A 21,105-nucleotide genomic window follows, 5' to 3' on the forward strand; every position below is an offset into this window, starting at 1 on the left:
AAAATTTAAAAGATAAAATAAACAATAAAAAATAAAAATAGAATGAAGAAAAAATAATGCAAAACAAAATAAAGAAAAAATTTTTCTTTATAAATAAAAGATAAAAAAATTAAAAAGTGAAGCATCATTCATTTCAACTGAGTTTTAATGCCTCATGGGGGCTGGATTAAGATCCCACTCTTCTGTTCTGTCTGCCACTTCTCAGTTTCCTGTTAGGTAGTCAGCACTGTTTTGAAGTTTCAAGAGATCCACAGCCTTGACTGCCAGCAGGTGGGACCAATCTGCCCACTTATCCTGTCTGCCTGCTGTCAATCTTAATCTCTCAAGCAGCTGTTTCTGACAGGCCCATAGTTAGGAAGGGTGCTTCATCACTTTCAGGGACTGAATGGCCCCTCTTCAGCCCAATCCCAGCACTCTTTGTGGCTATTCAGATTTTTTGTCCTTTGTACCACTCTGGGTGTGGCTGTATAAGCTGCCTTGAGGCTGCTGGGAGGGGCTGGCTCTTCAGGAGAAAAATGGCTGCTTAGGTCTGGAGGGTCAGGAATGTCCCAGTGCCAGGCTCCTGGTCACCTCTCCCCAAGCTGCTCTCCTCCACAGCCTCTTCCCAGACTCGACATGTCCACATCTCCACCTGCACCTCAGCCGCAGGTGAGTGTTTATATTTAAAACGTCCTATGAACAGAGTTTAGCGAATAAACACAAAGACCAAACAGAGGCAAAACAACCGTGCAACTGCTAGTTTCTCTCTCCCTGGCACTGCACGATTCGGGCAGTTCTTGAGGCCACCCCTCTGGGCTCAGCCTCTCACAGCTGTGGACTTAGATCTAGAATCCCCTGCCACCAGCAGCCCTGTAGACTTCCTTTCCACAGTCTGATGTTACACCTATCCCCAAGAGATGTGGACTTGGTGCCATACAGCTTCTTTCTGACCCTTTCAGCTCAATGGTCTTGTGACTCTCTCCAGCCCAGATCCCTAATCCTACCATTCTCCAGGTGTCAGGTTTCAGGGACTCAGAAGGTTATTGACACTTCTAATTCTCATATTTTGAAACCACCCATGTCTCTGTAACTAAAATAAGTGAGAAATTCTGAAGAATATATCAGTTGGGGAACTAGAAGTATTTATTCTAGAAAGAATTGGTTTAGAAGAGATGTTTTAACCGTCTTAATATTTGAAAGGCTGACTTGAGAAATAACCAGATTTCTGTTTTTTGTTTGTTTGTTTGTTTGTTGTTTGTTTTTTTTTTAAATATATTTCTTTATTGATTTCAGAGAGGAAGGGAGAGGGAGAGATAGAAACATCAATGATGAGAGAGAATCATTGATTGGCTGCCTCCTGCATGCCCCCCACTGGGGATCGAGCCCACAACCCAGGCATGTGTCCTTGGCCAGAATCGAACCTGGGACCCCTCAGTCCGCAGGCCGATGCTCCATCCACTGGGCCAAACTGGCCAGGGCCAGATTCTGTTTTTTAATGGAAGGCACAACTAGTAAGTAATTTTTAGATAAGGGTTTGTAGCAAGAATGGAGGGGGCCAGAATGATAAAAGGCAAGTAAAATGTTATAGATTGAAGAGAAGACAGCTTCAGGTGGCACAGGATTGTAGTTTTGTTTTTAATCTTTTATTGAGATACTAGAGGCCTGGTGCACGAAATTCGTGCATGGAGGCGGGTGTGTCCCTCAGCCCAGCCTGCACCTTCTCCAATCTGGGACCCCTCGAGGGATGTCCGACTGCCCGTTTAGGCCCGATCCTACCGGGATCGGGCCTAAACGGGCAGTCGGACATCCCTCTCACAATCCAGGACTGCTGGCTCCCAACTGCTTGCCTGCCTGCCTTCCTGATTGCCCCTAACTGCTTCTGCCTGCCTGCCTGATCACCCCCTAACCACTCCCCTGCCAGCCTGATTGATGCCTAACTGCCCTCCCCTGCAGGCCTGGTCACCCCAAACTGCCCTCCCCTGTAGGCCTGGGTCCCCCCCAACTGCCCTTCTCTGCAGGCCTGGTTGCCCCCAACTCCCCTCCTCCGCTGGCCTGGTCACCCCTAACTGCCCTCCCCTGCAGGCTTGATTGCCCCCAACTGCCCTCCCCTGCTGGCCATCTTGTGGTGGCCTTCTTGTGTCCACATGGGGGCAGCCATCTTTGACCACATGGGGGCAGCCATCTTGTGTGTTGGAGTGATGGTCAATTTGCATATTACTCTTTTATTAGATAGGATAAGTTACATGTAGTAACTTGTACAAATCGTAAGTGTAGAACTGGATGGCTTTTCACTTATGTTTACCCCCGTGTGATGACCACCCAGGATCATAAAACTTTCCACCATCTTAGAAGGTTGCCTCAGACCCCTTTCTGGCCCCAAACTGCCCTCAACTCAAAAGTAACTATTTTTCTGACAACCATATATTAGTTTTACAAACTTTATATAACTACTTTGAAGCGCTGCTTACCAGATTAAACTTCTGACTCAGCAATTCCATTTCTAATTACATATCCAACAGAAATGAGGTTCTTTTGTTTGTTTGTTTGTTTGTTTCCAGAAAAAAATTCTTATACAAGAATAGTCACAATAGCTTTATTTATAATAGCCCCAAACTGGAAAACAGTCCAGATAGCCACAACAGGAGAATAAGCATATTGTAGTATATCCATACAATAAAATAGTATTCAGCAATAAATAATGAAGTACTGATACATGCAACAACGTGGAAGGAACTCGGAAACATCATGCTGAGTGAAAGAAGCCAGACACAACACAGTACATACTCTACGATTCCAATTGTATTACATTCAAGATTTTAGATTTTAAGGAAAGACTCTCATGACAATTTGATTTTGCATGCCTAAGACACTGGAGAAGGTTCCTCCCTTTTCAGAAAAGGACATGTATGTGCCGAAACCGGTTTGGCTCAGTGGATAGAGCGTCGGCCTGCGGACTGAAGGGTCCCAGGTTCAATTCCGGTCAAGGGCATGTACCTTGGTTGCGGGCACATCCCCAGTGGGGGGTGTGCAGGAGGCAGCTGATCGATGTTTCTCTCTCATCGATGTTTCTAGCTCTCTATCCCTCTCCCTTCCTCTCTGTAAAAATATTAATAAAATATATTTAAAAAAAAAAAGAAAAGGACATGTATGAATCACAAGATGTCAAAGAAGCAGAAGGAAAATTAAACAAGCACCAGCAGTTCAGCTTGGCTTAAGTGAGAAATGTTTATTTAGCATTCCTTGTTTCTGCAGACAGTAATGGAATTGTGTGATGACTCTTTTTCTCTTCTTGGATTCTAATTATGAAGAGAACTTTTTGGTAATAATGGCAGCTACGTGTCACAAAAGACAGAAAGGCACTGTATACAGCCTTTTCACACAAAATTGGACTAAGGATGATTTTGAGAGTCTCTTCCCCTGAATAAAATTTATGAATAAATTACAGGCAATACTTGGAAAGCACCTGCTTTGTTAATTCCTGCTCAAAAAACTTGTTTTACTTTAAAACATTTTTTTTATTATAATTGACATACAATATTAGTTTCAGGTGTACAACCCAGTGATTAGACATATAACTTAATAAATGATCACCCCAATAAATCTAGTACCCATCTGACACCATACATAGTTATTACAATATTATTGACTATATTCCCTATGCTGTAGGCATGACTATTCCATAACTACCAATTTGTACTTCTCAATCCCTTCACATTTTTCACTCATCCTCCCCGAAGCCCCTCCCATCTGGCAGCCATCAAAATGTTCTCTGTATCTATGAGTCTGTTTCTGTTTTGCTTATTCGTTTATTTTGTTTTTTAGATTCCACATACAAGTGAGATAATATGGCATTTGTCTTCCTCTGTCTGACTTATTTCACTCAGCAATACCCTATAGGTCCATCCATGTTGTTGCAGATGGCAAGTTTCATTCTTTTTTGTGGCTGAATCATATTCCATTGTATATATGCACAACTTCTTTATCCATTTATCTATTAACGGACACTTAGGTTGCTTCCATATCTTGGCTATCTATATTTATAAAGAGCCAGGGTCCCTAACATCCAAAACAACCGAATGCCGGGCAGGGCGGGGTGAGGCGGGCTTAGCGAGGTCGTTAGCCTCTGGCCCGGCCGGGCGGAGGCCTAACAACCTCGCTGCTGCCTCAGCGGTTGACTCCAGCAGGACCTGGCCCACCCCTCTGTGCACCAGAGGCCCTTTTCCTGATACCACATTCCCAGGATCTCTCAGACCCGTTTGTGGAAGTCAGGAAACACTGCATGTGGTCATCCTGCCCTGGGGACTTCCAGGGCTAACAGCAAGGGTGGGCTTCTGTGGGGTCCCCTCTGTTATGCGATCCAGGATCGCTACATCCTAATGTTGACTCTGGCAGGACTTGGGCTGGTCCTCTGCATATCTGAGGTCCCGCTCCCTATACCAAAGCTCCCGAGTCTCTGAGACCTGGATGCAGAAATCGCCTGTTGTCATCCCGCCCTGGGTGGGATGATTCTGTTCTAGGGTCCAGGGTCCCTCCCTCCTCCCTCATGTTCCTCACCTTGAGCCCTGGCAGGTCGTGGGATCCTCCCTCTGTTGACCCAAGGCCGGACTCCTCAGATCAAGGCCTCACTGCCCTGAGTCCTCTGCAGGAAGTCAGTGTACGTCACATCCAGTACCAAGCCCAGCAGTTCCAAAGCCTGATGTCAGGGGCTGAGATGGATTCCATAGGGTCCTTTAGCCCTGCCTCTGATCCATACTTTGACAGGGCCTGGGCCTCCTGTCCTCTATGAACCTGAGTCTGCAATCCTCGGACCAAGGGCCTGACTACCCGAGTTCCCTGAGGAGGTGGGGCGGGGGGAGGTGCAGTTTTCAACATACAAACAGGAAGCCCAACTTCAGGAATTTCAATTCCTGCCTCATTCACCTTATACTGTTAAACCCCAAATCCAGATACTATACCTACTATGATCACCCCTAAGATTTTAAACAAAGCTAAGATAACGAGTTGAGCAACTCTATTCATTAAAAACAGTCTAAAGGCAATGATTTCAACCTTGAAAACAGAAGGCTGGGGAGAGCCACGTGGACAGTGGAAAAAGGGGGGTGAGATGGAAAATTTCTCTGGTAGTAGCCAAGAAGTGAATGGTTTTCAAGGTGCATAAGAGCAACCTGTACTAGGGAAGCAGGATGATTCACATCTCCACAGAGAAGTCACATTACCTTGAAAAGATTTTAGGTAAATCTTATAAAAACTAGCTAATGGTGAAGGATGAGAAAGAACAATGAACCACTGAAATGGGTGGCCTAGGGAAACGTTTGGAGGAAGTATCATCTCCCTACCATGTGACCCATCAGAATTGAACATGGGGTCAATAAGTTAGAGAAGGCTTAGAAGTGCTAAAGAAATGCCCTCTTTCTCTTACCAAAGCATCTTGGCCTCCTCACCCCTCCCCATGGAAGTGTCAGGATGGTGCTTTACGATGTCTAAGTTTCTCTCCCAGAGCTAACATTAGCTGGAGGAGAGGCTTCCTGATTAATTAAAGCCTAGGGGGTGTGGCCCCTCATTGTCCTAGAGAAACACATATGTTCAGGAGGCCTGGGGTAGGGCCCTGGGAAATTTTGACATGGTGAAGATGACCAGGAAACCACAAACTCCTAGCACAGTTATATAACAACCAACCCCATTCACCAAAAGAAGGTAAAAGAGGAAGAAGCCCTGTTAACCCAGGTCCAGTGTCCAGGATGAAAGGACCACACCCAAACTTCTCTTCTTCTTTAGTGGCATATCCCCAAGACTCCCTGGTCTTGATTGGCAGATTCCATCCTCAACCCATACTTTTTCTCATGAAGACTTTTTTCCCTTTCATCCCAGCCATTTCCCCACAAACCAATGTCCTTCTGCGCTCACTGTTGTCCTTCCAGGTACTAAAGACATCCATGGGGGTGAAAAGATGTCTTTAAGGGAGTTCAAGGGAAGGAGCCTTTCCAAATATTCCTTCCCCTTCAAGAAACCTACGAAAGCTATAAGCCAACAATATGTGGCCATTATCACAGGCCAAATGAGGAACTGAATAAAAATGATCCAGAAAAAGACCAAGACAATGTAGAAAAATTCACCACCTCGAGTGATAACTTGAGCAGCCAGTAACTTCAGAGCAAGGCTGAAGACCTCAGAACTATCTATGAAGTCTCTGAATTCTGGCCCCCAAGAAATGCTGACAGTGTGGAAGCCAAATTTTACACCTACAGGGTACACCAATAGAGATGATTAAAATAAAATTGATAAGTGGTTCACTTCTAGTGTTAGCATAATTTGCAGACAATTTTTATTAAGTTAATTGGGATAACATCTATACTAATAAAAGAGTAATATGTTAATTAGACCAGGAGACCTTCCGGTAGTCCTTCCGGACAAAGCCATGGTGGCAGGACTGAGGCAAAGGCGGTTAGGGGCGATCAGGCTGGCAGGGGAGAGCAGTTAAGGGGATCAGGCCGGCAGGGGAGAGCAGTTGGGGGCAATCAGGCCGGGAGGGGAGGGTAGTTGGGGGTGATCAGACCAGCAGGGGTGGCAGTTGGGGGCCATCAGGCCAGCAGAGGAGGGCAGTTGGGGGCCATCAGGCCAGCAGGCAGAGTGGTTAGGGGCGATCAGGCAGGCAGGCAAGCAGTTAGAAGCCAGTGGTCCTGGATTGCGAGAGGGATGTCCGACTGCGGAATCAGGCCTAAACTGGATATCCCCCAAGGGGTCCCGGATTGGAGAGAGTGCAGGCTGGGATATCCCCCAAGGGGTCCCGGATTGGAGAGAGTGCAGGCTGGGATATCCCCCAAGGGGTCCCGGATTGGAGAGAGTGCAGGCTGGGCTGAGGGGAACCTCCACCACCACCATGCACAACTTTCAAGTATTTTTTGTCTCTTGTTATGTAGCCTTTGTTTTAAAGTCTGTTTTATATGATATAACTATTGCTACCAAAGCGTTTGTTTATTTGCTTACATTTTCACAAAACATCTTTTTCCATCCATTTATTTTCAGTCTATGTGGGTCTTTTAACCTGACATGAGTCTCTTGTAGACAGCATAAGTAAGAGTCTTATTTTCTTCTTTTTCTTAAAGAAAACTCTTTTAACATTTCTTGTAATACTAGCTTGGTGATGATGAACTCCTTTAGCTTTTTATTGTATGAGAAGCTCTTTACCTGTCTTTTGATTCTAAATGATAGCTTTGCTGGGTAGAATAAACTTGGTTATACAGGTCATAGCTTTTTATCACTTTGGATAGTTCATGTCAGTTCTTTTTGGTCTGCAAAGTTTCTGTTGAGAAATCACCTGAAAGCCTTATGGGATCTCTCTTGTAGAAAACTAACTGCTTTTCTCTTGCTGCTTTTAAGATTCTCTCTTTATATTTAACCTTTGACATTTTAATTATGATGTTTCTTGGTGCTGTCCTTGTTTGGGACTCTTTGCACTTCCTGGGCTTGTGTGTCTGTTTCCTTCACCTGGTTAGGGAAGTTTTCCATCATTATTTATTTAAAAGGTTTTCAATTCCTTGCTCTCTCTCTTCTCCTTCTGGCATCTCCATGATGCAAATGTTGGTATGCTTGAAGTTGTCCCAGAGGCTCCTTGTACTATCCTCAATTTTTTTGAGTTTCTTTTCTTTTTGCTATTCTACTTGGGTGTTTTCTTCTACCGAATCACTAATTTGATCTTCTGCTTCATCTAATCTACTATTGATTTCATCTAATGTATTTTTCATTTCAGTTATTTTATTCTTCATTCTGAATGGTTCTTTTTTTAAAATTCTTTATTGTTGCCAGAACAAGTTTGGCTCAGTGGATAGAGCGTCAGCCTGCGGACTGAAGGGTCCCGGGTTCGGTTCTGGTCAAGGGCATGTACCTTGGTTGTGGGCACATCCCCAGTGGGAGGTGTGCAGGAGGCAGCTGATCGATGTTTCTCTCTCATCGATGTTTCTGGCTCTCTATCCCTCTCCCTTCCTCTCTGTAAAATATCAATAAAATATTTTTTAAAAAATTCTTTATTGTTGAAAGTATTACATATGTCCCATTACCCCCCCCCCCCATAGGCACCCTCCAGCTCATCCCCGCCCCCAGTCCCAGGCCCTCACTGCCCCATTGTCTGTGTCCATCGGCCATGCATACATGCATACAAGGTCTTTGATTTATTACCTCCCACCCCCCGACCCTTCCCCACTTTCGCTCCGCGATTCTGTACTCTGTTCCATGCTTCCATGTCTCTGGACCCACTCCATTCATCAGTTTATTTTGTTACTTAGATTCCACATATGAGTGAGATCACGTGATACCTGTCTTTCTCTGACTGCCTTATTTCACTTAGCATGATACTCTCCAGGCCCCTCCATGTTGTCTCAAAGGGTAAGAGATTCTTTTTTTTCACTGCTGCATAGTATTCCCTGGTATAAATGTACCACAGCTTTTTTATCCACTCATCTACTAATGGGCACTTGGGTGGTTTCTAGATCTTAGCTATTGTAAATTGTGCTGCTCTGAACATAGGGGTGCATACATTTTTTCTGATTGTTGTTTCAGGTTTCTTAGGATATATTCCTAGAAGTGGGATCACTAGGTCAAATGGCAGTTCCATATTTAATTTTCTAAGGAAATTCCATACTGTTTTTCATAATGGCTACATCAGTCTGCATTCCCACTAGCAGTGTACTAAGGTTCCCTTTTCTCCACATTCTCTCCAGCACTTGTCATTTGTTGTTTTGTTGATGGTAGCCATTCTGACAGGTGTGAGGTGATACCTCATTGTCATTTTAATTTGCATCTCTCTTATGATCAATGACTTTGAGCATTTTTTCATATGTGTCTTCTCCATCTGTATGTTCACTTTGGAGAAGTGTCTATTTAGGTCCTTTGCCCATTTTTTAATTGGGTTCTTTATCTTCCTTCTGTTAAGTTGTATGAGTTCTTTATATACTTTGGATATTAACCCTTTAACAGATGTATCATTGCCAAATATGTTCTCCCATACTGTGGGTTTTCACCAGGAAGGGTGGAAACAAGGCTTGGATACTTTTTAAATAAAAGATCTGAACATTTAAGTAAGTAAAATGTGTATTATCTGCAGTTTTAAAAAATTATCTTCCAGTGACAATCAATGAGTGGACTCTAGCAAACAATGATATTTCATTCCTAGATTGATTTCCCACACTGGGAAGTGGTTAAATGTTTAGATATTGGAAAAGCAATGAAAAATCTATGAGTGTCTGACATTTTTTTCTTCTTAATCATAAACATACCATTTTATACTATGCATATGGTGGTGAAATTTTGTTTGTATATAATATCTGAGATCAGGGTTGCAAAGACTCTCTCTCTTTCAATTCTGTGTTGGTATTTTCTATAATTATTTGTATTTTCTCAATGTCGTTGAAATTTCTCTCGAAGAGAAATTCCTCATGCTGGAATTGATGGTAAATACTTGTTATTGGATGAGGGATTGGTTTTCTTTTATGAAAATATTTTCTTCTTCTGACTATTGGCTAGTTTGTGGGACTTCCCTTTCCATTTTTACTGTAATACAATTCTAAGTTGAAAACAGATCTGTAAAGAAACTTATAAGGATTCTAGGTGTTGTATTCCTCTAGTCCAGAGTGAGTTTGGCAACAACGGGAATGACATATTTTTACCTGGTCTGAATTAGAACGCATTTCAATGTCATATTATACATTTGGTTGAGTATTAAAGAAATATTATTCTAGTAAGAAATAGATTCATCCTGGTCAGTGTGGCTTGGTTGTTGAGTGTTGACCTATGAACCAGGAGGTCACAGTTCAATTCCTGGTCAGGGTACATGCCCTTGGTTCCCCAGTAGAGGGTGTGCAGGAAGCAGTTGATCAATGATTCTCTCTCATCATTGATGTTTCTATCTCTCCCTCTCCCTTCTTCTCTCTGAAATCAATAAAAACATTTTTAAAAAATTAATAGAATCATAATTTAAAAACAAATGTTTTCCCCCAAAGGACTACTCTCTTTGAGTTTATCTACTCTTAGTTGTACCCTGTACTTTTACTTCCCTGCGAATTCATTATCTGAACTTATTACTCACTCCTACCCCTTCATCTGAGATTTTCTACACAAACTGAGAGGAAATTGTTCTGGGAAACAAGTTAGGCTTTATATGAAAAGGGATTGAATGAACAAAAATTGTATAGTTTTCTAACAATTTCATATGTATACCATTATATATATATAAAGACATATAGTTTTTATATATACAATATATATGTTACATTTTAACAAAAAAACTAAATTTGAACTTCTTAAAATGTAATTCAAATGATATATAGTTTAAGCTGTGGTGTGTTTTTGTTTGTTTTTTAATTAAAGGTAATAATTTTTCCTTCACATTGGTATTTCGTATGCCTGTTGATAAATTTTTATAAGTAACAAAGAGATCGTATTTGCCTTTCATGATATCAATGGTATTCATGTAACATTAAATTGATATATTTTTAGCTATTCTCTGCTTGAGTAAACTCAACAGATGAAAATACATATTTTAAAGTAGAAGATGATTGCTAAAGTCAGTCTGATAGATGTTAAACATGAGTTATTTACAAAAATATAAATTATTCTTAGTTGCACATGCCACCCTGATACATAAGGAATAGCTGTGTACTGTAGACATTATAATATTCTTAATTTATGCTTTATTAGACTTACATGTTTAAAATACTAGCATATTAAAAATCATTGCTCCTTGTTTTTGCAAACTTACAAGAGTTCCTACTTTCTTCTTTTTTTTTTCTTTTTTTTTTTAACAGATATAAGCTTACCGAAGTCGGCAACAATATGCTACACAGCTGCCTTGCTCAAAGCAAGAGCTGTCTCTGACAAGTAAGTGAGTAACAACTTGTGTGGTACTAAATTCCCTACTGACTTAAGGAGATGTTGCTTCGAGAGCTTCTCTGGAAGTCTCTTATTCTATGAGCCCCTGCTTATAAGCATGCATTTTCCAAAATCTGCTGATCTTTTCTTTCACTACCGGCAGGAGGGAATGTACACCCTGAAGTATTGTAGGGGTGTAAGAATCCCTAAAGAGGGATTTATATAAAATTCCATACCTCTGAAGTGACTTTCTTTTATTTTATTTTTTCTTTCTTTTTTTTTTTTTTTTTTTTTTGGCCAGATAATACAAACCAAAAGGCCTACTTAGGACTTAACACAAAATGCCTTCCTTTTATTCATTTTTTGCCTATTCCTCTTCCTTCAGCAGTCCAAGACTGCGTAGTAATATGGCAGAGGGGGTGGTCATCTCCATTCTTTGTCTCATCTACTCCAAACCAACTCCCCGCACAGGGTCTGTTTACTTTGAGTGGCCATCTCAATGGGATATTTGCCCATTTTACTCAGGCAAGTGACTGTGGCATAGAGAATTTCCATAAACATCCAAGATGACTGGCAGGTGAGAAAGAATAGATGGCTTAACTGTTTTTCGGTCAGAAACACACTTCCCCATGTATTCCCTTGGTCCCATTGAAAATCAGATAACAGGGAAAGAAAATAGCCTCTGCCATGTCAGACAGGTTTGCTGTTAAGTGTGTGTGCACTTCAAGACCGAAGTAATTGTCTTTCATTCTTTTTTGTCCTGTAGATCGCCAGTACCTACTGCAACATCTTTTCTCCCTACACAGCGACTCCAGCTTGGGAGGGCAGGGCCAGGGTTGTCACAGCTTCCCCTGTGGTGTCTGCCTGCCAAGCACAGCTCTGGAGTTAGCCCTGGGTGTGAGGTGAGAAAGAGATTGCATGGTCTGGTTTTTTTCATCCACTTGGGCAGGTGTCTGGCCCGCAGTTGGGGCATGCACACCCCCCTGCCAGCCCGGCCGCAGGCAGGTTCTCCTGCTGCCACTGAGGCTGCACGACTTACCCTCTAGGGTAGCACTGAGGCTGGGTTGGGAGCTCCTTGAAAATTCTCCCCAGTTTTGTTTTTAACCAAGTGTGCTCTTCTGTAACCTAGTTTTCTCTTTTCCTACACTGTCTGCCCTCATCAGTCCTATCTCCTCCCCTGACCTAAGCAGGTGCCCTAGAGAAAATTTAGGTAGCTATTTAGACAGAGAGACTTGATGCTGAATTTAATTTCTGCCACAATTAGATGCAAACATGCTTTCTGCTTCTGTGGGGGTTTTTGTTAGCCTTGGTCTGAGGTGTCACTCAGAGGTTCCATGTAGTGGAGGTTTGGAAAGGTCATGCCATTGGCTTGCTCTGGTTTTATGGGCCCTTGATATGTAGATGCCACTCTGGGTTGATGCCCAAGCAGTGGTCCCAACTGGATGGTGTTTGTCTTTCTGCTTTTCAGATTCTCTCCTGAGGCGGCATCTCGACGGGGGCTGAGCACAGCAGAGATGAATGCAGTCGAGGCCATTCATAGAGCTGTTGAGTTCAATCCTCATGTGCCAAAAGTGAGTATGTGGAATCCCCACAGGAACTCGTTATGATAGCAGAGAAAATGTTCCATGACCACAGTATCATGTCTTGAATGCAAACAGTCATAAAAAAATGAATTGCATCCAACAAACGTTGAGGCCCTGTATAATCTATGATTATTAACTTCATTTTTAAGCAAAAGCTTCATGCAAGAGGCTTTGGGGCTGGTTTTCAGCCTTCGTATAATCAGGGTAAATTGATACGCCTGGCTTAGACAGTCCAGGTCAAGAAAGTCTGAAATTGGCAAACTGTGGAGATCTCAAGGGCGTTGATGTATTTGACAGGAATTTCACACAAGTTTTTAGTCTTACTTAGACCCAACTCGGGAAACGAACCTTGTTGTGAATAAAAATGGTAAAAAATACTTACCAATGTGACCTTCTGTGTCTCTCTAAATAAATGATAATTAATTAGTTGTGGCAAGAAATTAATAGGGAAAACCTCCAAGTATGAAAAAGTATTATTCTTTTGACTTGTGAGTGCCATCTCAGTAAGTTTGTGTAGTAGGAAATACTTAACCACATGATTGACCAATTTATAACTACCCATTATAACTACCCATTATAAATACCAATTTAATATTTCTAATGTTTTTTTTTCTGAATTTGATTTTAAGGGAGTCAGTCATGGTAGAAATATACAGATATTTCTATAATCTTTTGTTCAGAGGATGGATGTATATTTATGATTTACCTGTATTTGAGTACCTATTATGTGATAGGCACATCACTTAACATTTTCAGTTTTTTTATGTTATACAGCACATTTTGGCCTCTAGGAAACTATTCCTTCAGTGCATATCAGATATTGCAGGGCAGAATTTTCTTGGCAAAATGTCTCATGAAGACTTTATTGGTGAAAAGTGACAAAAGAAGTCTGTGGTGCAAGTGCCACAGTTGCTGCAGTTACGGAAGGGTGTGTTCATCCACCCTAGTCCCAGTGCATGATGACCAGCCTAGCATCTGTAGTCTTAAGAATTGTATGTAGAGTGGGATAAAATACTTCTCTTTATTTAATCTTTTTCAGCTAAGTTAAAAATGTTCACTCAAATATTATTAAAATGTAAAACTAGTTATGAAAACTTCATACTGAATTACAATAAACTGATGTCATCAACTAATATTTGTTAAATGCCACTCACTCACTACAGAGCTGTCCTATGAAAATAAATAAGGCCCTTTTAGAAATAGTATTGGACAGTATAGTCCTAGACTCTGAGACAAGAATTTGCATTCAAGGTCTGGCTCTGTTACTTGGGCTTAGCATCTCTGAACTCAAAATTTCATCTTTCAAATGAAGGTAAAAATATAAAGATAAAGATAAGGTGAGATAATACAGTCAAAGTTTTTAAAAATACTTGAGCACTCTTTGTTTGTAAACGATTAAAATGGTTAATGTTTTACTTGTTGGTGGCTCATTAAGTCTCAGAATCATGTCTTAACTTTTCTAGTTATGCCAACCAGAGCCTTATAATCCTGGGGCTCAAGCTAGAAAACTGGTATAATACCTGTTGGTGAAATATTTTAATTGAAGCTGTTGTTTAATTCTTGGTAATGGTCTTAAATAGTTCACTCAGCCTCTAGAAAGAGTATTAAAATTCCTAAGAAACAGTCTAGCTACCATGGAAGAATATGACTCAGTCAACTAGCACTCTCCCTGCAAAATAGAATTCTTCTAAAAGTGGAAACATTTTAAATATTTGATTTCACGCTATTGTCTAATCATTAAATGGAGAAAAGATAGTCTATGCAGGTAAATTGATTGTCTACCACTTTTATTTGTTGCTGATTGTGCCAAAGGGAAACTTGTTTCCAGATCTTCTTTCAACATTTCCATGAAGAAAAGGTCCTGTGTATACTGGCCTCATATGTTCAGAATCAAGTGCAAATCTCTGGTACATGTATACTATATGCAGGCTGCTGTAAACATCTTTTATACATGTTCTGCAGTTTATTGCACTTCTTGCTAATACTTCAGTAAACACACCCACGCACATGCGCACATACACACACATTGGTGCCTTTTAAGGCAGAGAATAGCCTTAATTCTAATGAGATATCAATGAAGAATATTGGATGGGGCAAAGTAGGTTTACAGCTGTGAGCACAAGAAGCACAAAGTATATTCTTGTATTACTAGTTATTAATTATTGCATTTTTTTATACAAACAACTGTAAATCTACTTTTGCTTCACCCTGTGAAAACACTTAGACTCTTGGTATAAGAAGGGGCCTTAATGGTTACCTAGGACACTTTTCCATCCTAAGCTTGACTCTCCTTATAGTGATATTATGACAGTTATTTTATTATTGGCTTCTATTGGATGTTTACTATGTGCCAAGTACAATGCTAACTGAACTACATATGTTAACTCATTTTTCATAACAACATTGTAAAGTATATCATGTTATTGTCTCTGCTTCACACATGAGGGCACTGCCGGTTTGAGAGGTTAAGTAACCTGCTCATGATCACACTGTAAATAGATGACAGAGCCTGAACTGATCTGGGATCACTAACTCTTAAACATCACTCTCCACTGGTGGCAGACAGCCTAGGCTTGTACACTTCAAATGATGACAAGCACATCACTTCGTAGGGCCCTCAATTCCTGTGGACAATTCCTACTTTTTCAAGATATTATCATGTCTTAAACACTTCCCTGGCTCTTTTTTCTCTCTCTCAGGAAGTTGTCAATGGCCTACCACAGGAATTTCCAGTACCTTCACACTGTTTTACCCAATTATAGTCTTCTCAGGAGAAAAAAAATACCAAATGTAGTAGCTGAGAACTGCCTTCCATGCATTTTTAGCTTTGTTCCATAAGGTATTCCATTAAGCAAAGGTACACAGTCAATATTTTAACATGCAGTGAAAAATATTATTTACTCCAGGAGGTTTACTCTTAGGAACAAAGAGTAACCTGCCAACATGAGGAGTAGGAGTATCTCTCTTAACCACATCACAGGAATGGGAAATAAATAAAAGCAGTAAAAAGCCATGGGTCTATATTCTGAAGGAGCCTCTTAATAGTCAGCTGGATTCTAAATATGAGGATTTCTGAAGCTCTGGTTTGCAGCACATTTTAAGGTGGAAGCAGCCCTTAGACTCATCATTGCAAATCAGTTCCCCTCCTGAGGAACTGCAGCAGTGTCTCCAGCCCTACAGGACCCTTCATCATCTGCCTCCACTTGGTTTTTCATTTTTTCCAGCTCCTTCTAACAGACTGTTCATTGTTTCAGAAACATTCTCTTCCCCTTCCCTCTTTGCTTCTTCTAAGGAAATCCTACTCATCCTTCACCCCACCATTAAAAGTCACCACCAGGAAACTATACCTTCCTCATCCCAGAATCAGTCACTCCCTGTGTGATCTTTCACTGTAGTGCATTGATTATGTACTTACTGCTTACTCTTTTTTTGAGGATGACGAGGGGTGTTAGGATCTTAATTTTTTATATCAGAGAAAGGTATATAATCTATCCTATCTAATAAAAGAGCAATATGCAAATTAACCATCACTCCACTACACCCACAAGCCACGCCCACAAGCCAATCAGGAGGGAATATGCAAATAAACCCAACCAAGATGGCTACCGCCACAGAGAGCAGGAGGGAGGCTTGGGTTTCCCCGGCAATGGAGGAAGCCAAGCTTTCCTCCTGCCTTTGCCAGCCTAGGCCTCCACTCCAGGCTACAAAGTTTCAATGATAGAAGATACATAAAACCAAACAGAAATTATGGCAGCCACAGAGCTGGAAAGAGCAGGAGGCTAGGGTTGCCTGCAGCGATGGAGGAAGCCAAGCTTCTGCAGCCCTGGCCGGCCCAGGCCTCCCCTTAAGGCTACAAAGTTTCAATTATAGAAGATACATAAAACCAAAAAAAAATGGCTGCTGCCACTGAGCAAGCAGAAGGCTTGGCTCCGCTCCAGGCTACAAAGTTTCAATTGTAGAAGATAAATAAACCCCAGATACCAGGGCCTCCACTTGGAAACATTTTTGTTGCCAGGGGGCGTGGCTGGCCTGCAAACCACCACAGGCCCCTCACCCAGGCTGCCCCACGCCCCAAGGGAACCCCCACCCTGATCCGGGACACCCTTCAGGGCAAACCAGCTGGCCCCCACCCGTGCACCAGGCCTCTATCCTATCTAATAAAAGAGTAATATGCAGATTGACCATCACTCCAACACACAAGATGGCTGCCCCCATGTGGTCAAAGATCCTGCCGCCATGTGGACACAAGATGGCCACCACAAGATGGCCAGTAGGGGAGGGCAGTTGGGAGGGACCAGGTCTCCAAGGGAGGGCAGTTGTGGGCAATTAGGCCAGGAGGGGAGGGCAATTAGGGGTGACCCGACTGGCAGAGGAGGGAAGTTGGGGGCGACCAGGCCTGCAGGGAAAGGCAGTTGGGAGGGACCCAGGCCTGCAGGGGAGAGCAGTTGGGGGAAACCAGGGCTGCAGGGGAGGGCAGTTAGGGGTGACCAGGCCTGCAGGGGAGGGCAGTTAGGGGCAAACAGGCTGGCAGGGGATCAGTTAGGCATCAGTCAGGCTAGCAGGGGAATGGTTAGGGGGTGATCAGGCTGGCAGGCAGAAGCAGTTAGGGGCAATCAGGAAGGCAGGCAGGTGAGCAGTTGGGAGCCAGCAGTCCTGGATTGTGAGAGGGATGTCAGACTGCCCATTTAGGCCCGATCCCACTGGGATCGGGCTTAAACGGGCAGTCAGACATCCCTCGAGGGGTTCCAGATTGGAGAGGGTGCAGGCTGGGCTAAGGGACACCAGCCCCCCCCCCCCGGTGCACGAATTTCGTGCACCGGGCCTCTAGTATATATATAGAAGCCCAGCGACCGAACGGCAGAATGACCAATCAACCAGTCTCTATGATGCGCACTGACCACAAGGGGGCAGACACTCAATGCAGGAGCTGCCCCATGGTGGTCAGTGTGCTCCCACAGTGGGAGCGCTGCTCGGCTGGCCGACTAGGATGAGCGGTACTCCCACAGCGGGAGCAGCTGCTCAGAGGGCAGGTCCACAGCTGCTCAGCTGACTGGGATCAGCATTGCTCCCAGAGCAGGCCAATCCCCGCAGGCCATGCCCCCCACCAGTGCATGAATCCATGCACCGGGCCTCTAGTTATTTATATTATCATCATATAGTCATACTTAAGACTATTTCATCCTGCACATTTTTAATACGTAGGAATCATAGTCACACAGCATATTAGTATTTTTTAAAAACATGGACCGCTTAAATTGGACTTTATGGTTGGGTATTGGGAGTATATCTATTCTTGTCTTGGGGATGATCATCAAATTTTCTGGTTCTTTGACCTTAAAAAGGCTATCCTTTAACTTAACATTAAAGTCCAAGTCTTTTAGTCATGTGCCTTTAAACACTTTAAAATGCTGTATTCTCAGTAACTATTTTCTGGATGATTTACTTTAATATGTTTATGTCATAGAAACACAAATCATGAAATTTACCTTCTTAACAAATTTTTAAGTATACAGTACAGTGTTAATTATATTCACATTGTGTGCAGCAGATCTCTAGAATCTTCTCTTTCATCACTGAACCTCTGTATCATTGCACAACAACTTTCCATTCATCCCTCCCCCAGTCATGGTAACCACCATTCCACTTTCTGTGTCTGTGAATGTGGCTGCTTTAGACACCTCCTATATGTGGAGTCATTGGTCCTTCTGTGACTGGCTTTTCTTGGATTCTAAATACAAGGATTTCTGAAGCTCTAGCTTGTACTTACTCCACTTTCATCCACATCACAGCATAGGACAGGGTTTCTTCCTTTTTAAAGCCTGATTAACATTCCATTGTGTGTGTATGTGTGTCCATTCATTTATTGATGGAAATTTAAGTTGTTTCCACTTCTTGGCTATCTACACTAATAAAAGAGAAAGATGTAAATTGACCATACCTTTGTGATGCCCACCAGCCAATCAGGAGTGAGTATGCAAATTAGTGGGACTAAGATGGCGACAGCCACAGAGCCAGCCAGAGCGAGCGGGAGGCTTGGGTCGCCCCTGGCAATGGAGGAAGCCAAGCTTCCCTCCCGCCCGGGCCGGCCACCGAAGGAGGGACCTGCGAGTGGAGGACACGGAGCCAGCCCCGGCGGGCGGGCGGGAGGCTTGGGTCGCCGTCGCCTGGGCCAACCACCGAGGGAGGGGCCTGCAAAAGGCCCTCAGCCCCTTACCCAGGCTGCCCATGCCCCCATGGGGTGAGGGTCCCCGCTGGGGGGCATGGCCAGCCTGCAAACAGCCATCAGCCCCTCACCCAGGCTGGCCACACCCCCCAGCGGGGACCCTCACCCCATGGGGGCGTGGCCGGCCTGCAAACCACCACAGGCCCCTTGCCCCCCATCCCCCCAAGAGAAGCCCCACCCTGATCTGGGACACCCTTCAGGGCAAACCAGCCTGTGCACCAGGCCTCTATCTATACTAATAAAAGGGTAATATGCTAATTAGACTGGGAGACCTTCCAGACGTTCTTCTAGACAAAGTCATGGTGGCAGGGCCGAGGTAGAGGTGGTTAGGGGCCAAGAGGGGAGGGCAGTTGTGGGTGATCAGGTCAGGATGGGATGGCAGTTGTGGGTGATCAGGCCAGTGGGGGGGTGGCAGTTGGGGGTGAGCGGGCTTGTGGGGGGGGCAGTTGGGAGCGAGCAGGCCAGCAGGCAGAGTTGTTAGGGGCAATCAGGCAGGTGAGCGGTTGGGAGCCAGCAGTCCCGGATTGCGAGAGGGATGTCCCAGATTGGAGAGGGTGCAGGCCAGGCTGAGGGACACCCCGCTCTGTGCACAAATTTCATTCACCGGGCCACTAGTCTATATGTATATATAAGGGTAATATGTAAAGTGTCCCCTCGAGAGTTCAACTGGGAGACCAGGAGTTCGATCTCTTGCTATGACATGAGCTGACCACCAGCGGGCAGCATGGAATGAAGGAAGGCCCTGGCCAGCAGCTGGTAGCCGGGGAAGGAAGGCCCCAAACGGCCCTGATTGCTGGCCAGGCCTAAGGACCCTACTTGTGCACTAATTTTGTCCACTGGGCCTCTAGTTTTGAATAATGCGGCAATGAATATACGAGTGCAAATATCTCTTCAAGATCCTTTTTTTTTTTTCCAGTTCTTTTGGGTGAATACCTAGAAGTGGGATTGCTGAATCATATGATAGTACTACTGTTAATTTTTTGAAGAAATTCCATACTGCTTTCCATAGTGGCTGCATCATTTTACAGTGCACAGGAGTTCCAATTTCTCCACTTCCTTGCTAGCAATTTTTATATTCTCTTTAAAAAAAAATAGTAGCCATCCTAACATGTGTGAGGTGATATCTCATTGTGGTTTTGATTTGCATTTCCCACATTGTTAATGATGATGAGCATCTTTTCATGTACCTGTTGGCTATCTGTATGTCTTTGGAAAAATGGCTGTTCAAGTCTTTTGCCTACTTTTTAATCAAGTCTTTTCCCATTTTTTAATATAATACCATATATATATATATTTCACAGATTTTTCTCCCATTGCATAAGTTGCCTTTTCACTCTGTTGATGGTTTCATTCTGGTGATTGTTTTTGCTGCATAGAAGCTTTTTATTTTGATGTAATCCCACTTGTCTATTTTTTGTTTTTGTTGCTTGTGCAATGTTCAAGAAATTATTGTTAAGACAAGTGTTATGAAGTTTTTATCCTATGTATTCTTCTAGAAGCTTATAGTTTTAGGTCTTACGTTTAAGTCTTCAATGCATTTTGAGTTAATTTTTGTGTATGGTGTAATATAAAGGTTCAATGTCATTCTTTTGCATATGTATATCCAATTTTTCCAGCACCATTTGTTGAAGAGAATGATTTAATTCTTGTATCTTCTATTGTAGATATCAGGTTGTGGTCCACCTCAATAGTGCACTATTTGGGGATAAAGATTTTTTGATGTTTAGGATAAACAGAATGGGAATTACTAACATATAGAAGTACTTTAGAGCTCTTGATATTTATTGCCAAATTGCTTACCAAAAAAGATGGTAGCAGTTTGCACTCCCATCAGCAGGCGACTCCTTTACCATTTCATCACACCTTCACCAACATTGAGCAGTTTGTTTAAAACAGAAAGAAGGAAAACAAAAAATATTTATGCTTTTATTAGGTACAAATGGAATTCTATTCTTTTAGTTTGCTTTTTTTTTTTTTTTTTTTTTTTTGCTACTAGTAGTAAGCAAATTATGTAGACTACCTATTACGGGAAAATATAATGATGGAGCAAGGGGTAGTAACATAAAGGCAGGCATATCTGTGAAGTATTATTGAAAGCATTCCAAGGTATGTGAAACAAGGACTCTCACTACTTCCTGTCTATACATCAAGGGAACTATGAGAGGGGGGAATTAATTGGCTCCTTGTCCATTTCCTTTTTAATAAAATGGGGATAAAAATTAAGGTTGCCCTAGCTCTGTGGTTGGCAAATTGCGGCTCTGTTGACTAATGAGTTTGCCGACCACTGGGATAGGGGCTTAATCACGAGGAACAACAACAGCCTGTAATTATTGGAATGGAGAGTCTAGGTCAGTGGTCGGCAAACTCATTAGTCAACAGAGCGGCAAACCACAGCTCACGAGCCACATGTGGCTCGCGAGCCGCAGTTTGCCGACCACTGGCTTAGTGGATAGAGAGAGC

At 42.9% G+C, this 21,105-nt stretch overlaps 1 protein-coding gene across 9 annotated transcripts in view; it reads left to right on the forward strand.

Annotated features, from left to right (window-relative positions):
* Positions 1-21,105, forward strand: part of ST7 (suppression of tumorigenicity 7) — a 311,491-nt gene that overhangs the window by 252,321 nt on the left and 38,065 nt on the right. For all 9 annotated transcript variants that reach the window (XM_080665997.1, XM_080666004.1, XM_080665996.1 and 6 more), the window contains 2 exons: positions 10,776-10,848; positions 12,308-12,410. In XM_080665997.1, coding sequence (XP_080522123.1) covers positions 10,776-10,848; positions 12,308-12,410 — 176 coding nt within the window. The remainder of the gene's footprint in view (positions 1-10,775; positions 10,849-12,307; positions 12,411-21,105) is intronic.

The sequence above is a fragment of the Plecotus auritus genome (assembly GCF_963455305.1).
Source record: "Plecotus auritus genome assembly, chromosome: 4".
Lineage (NCBI taxonomy): Eukaryota > Metazoa > Chordata > Mammalia > Chiroptera > Vespertilionidae > Plecotus > Plecotus auritus.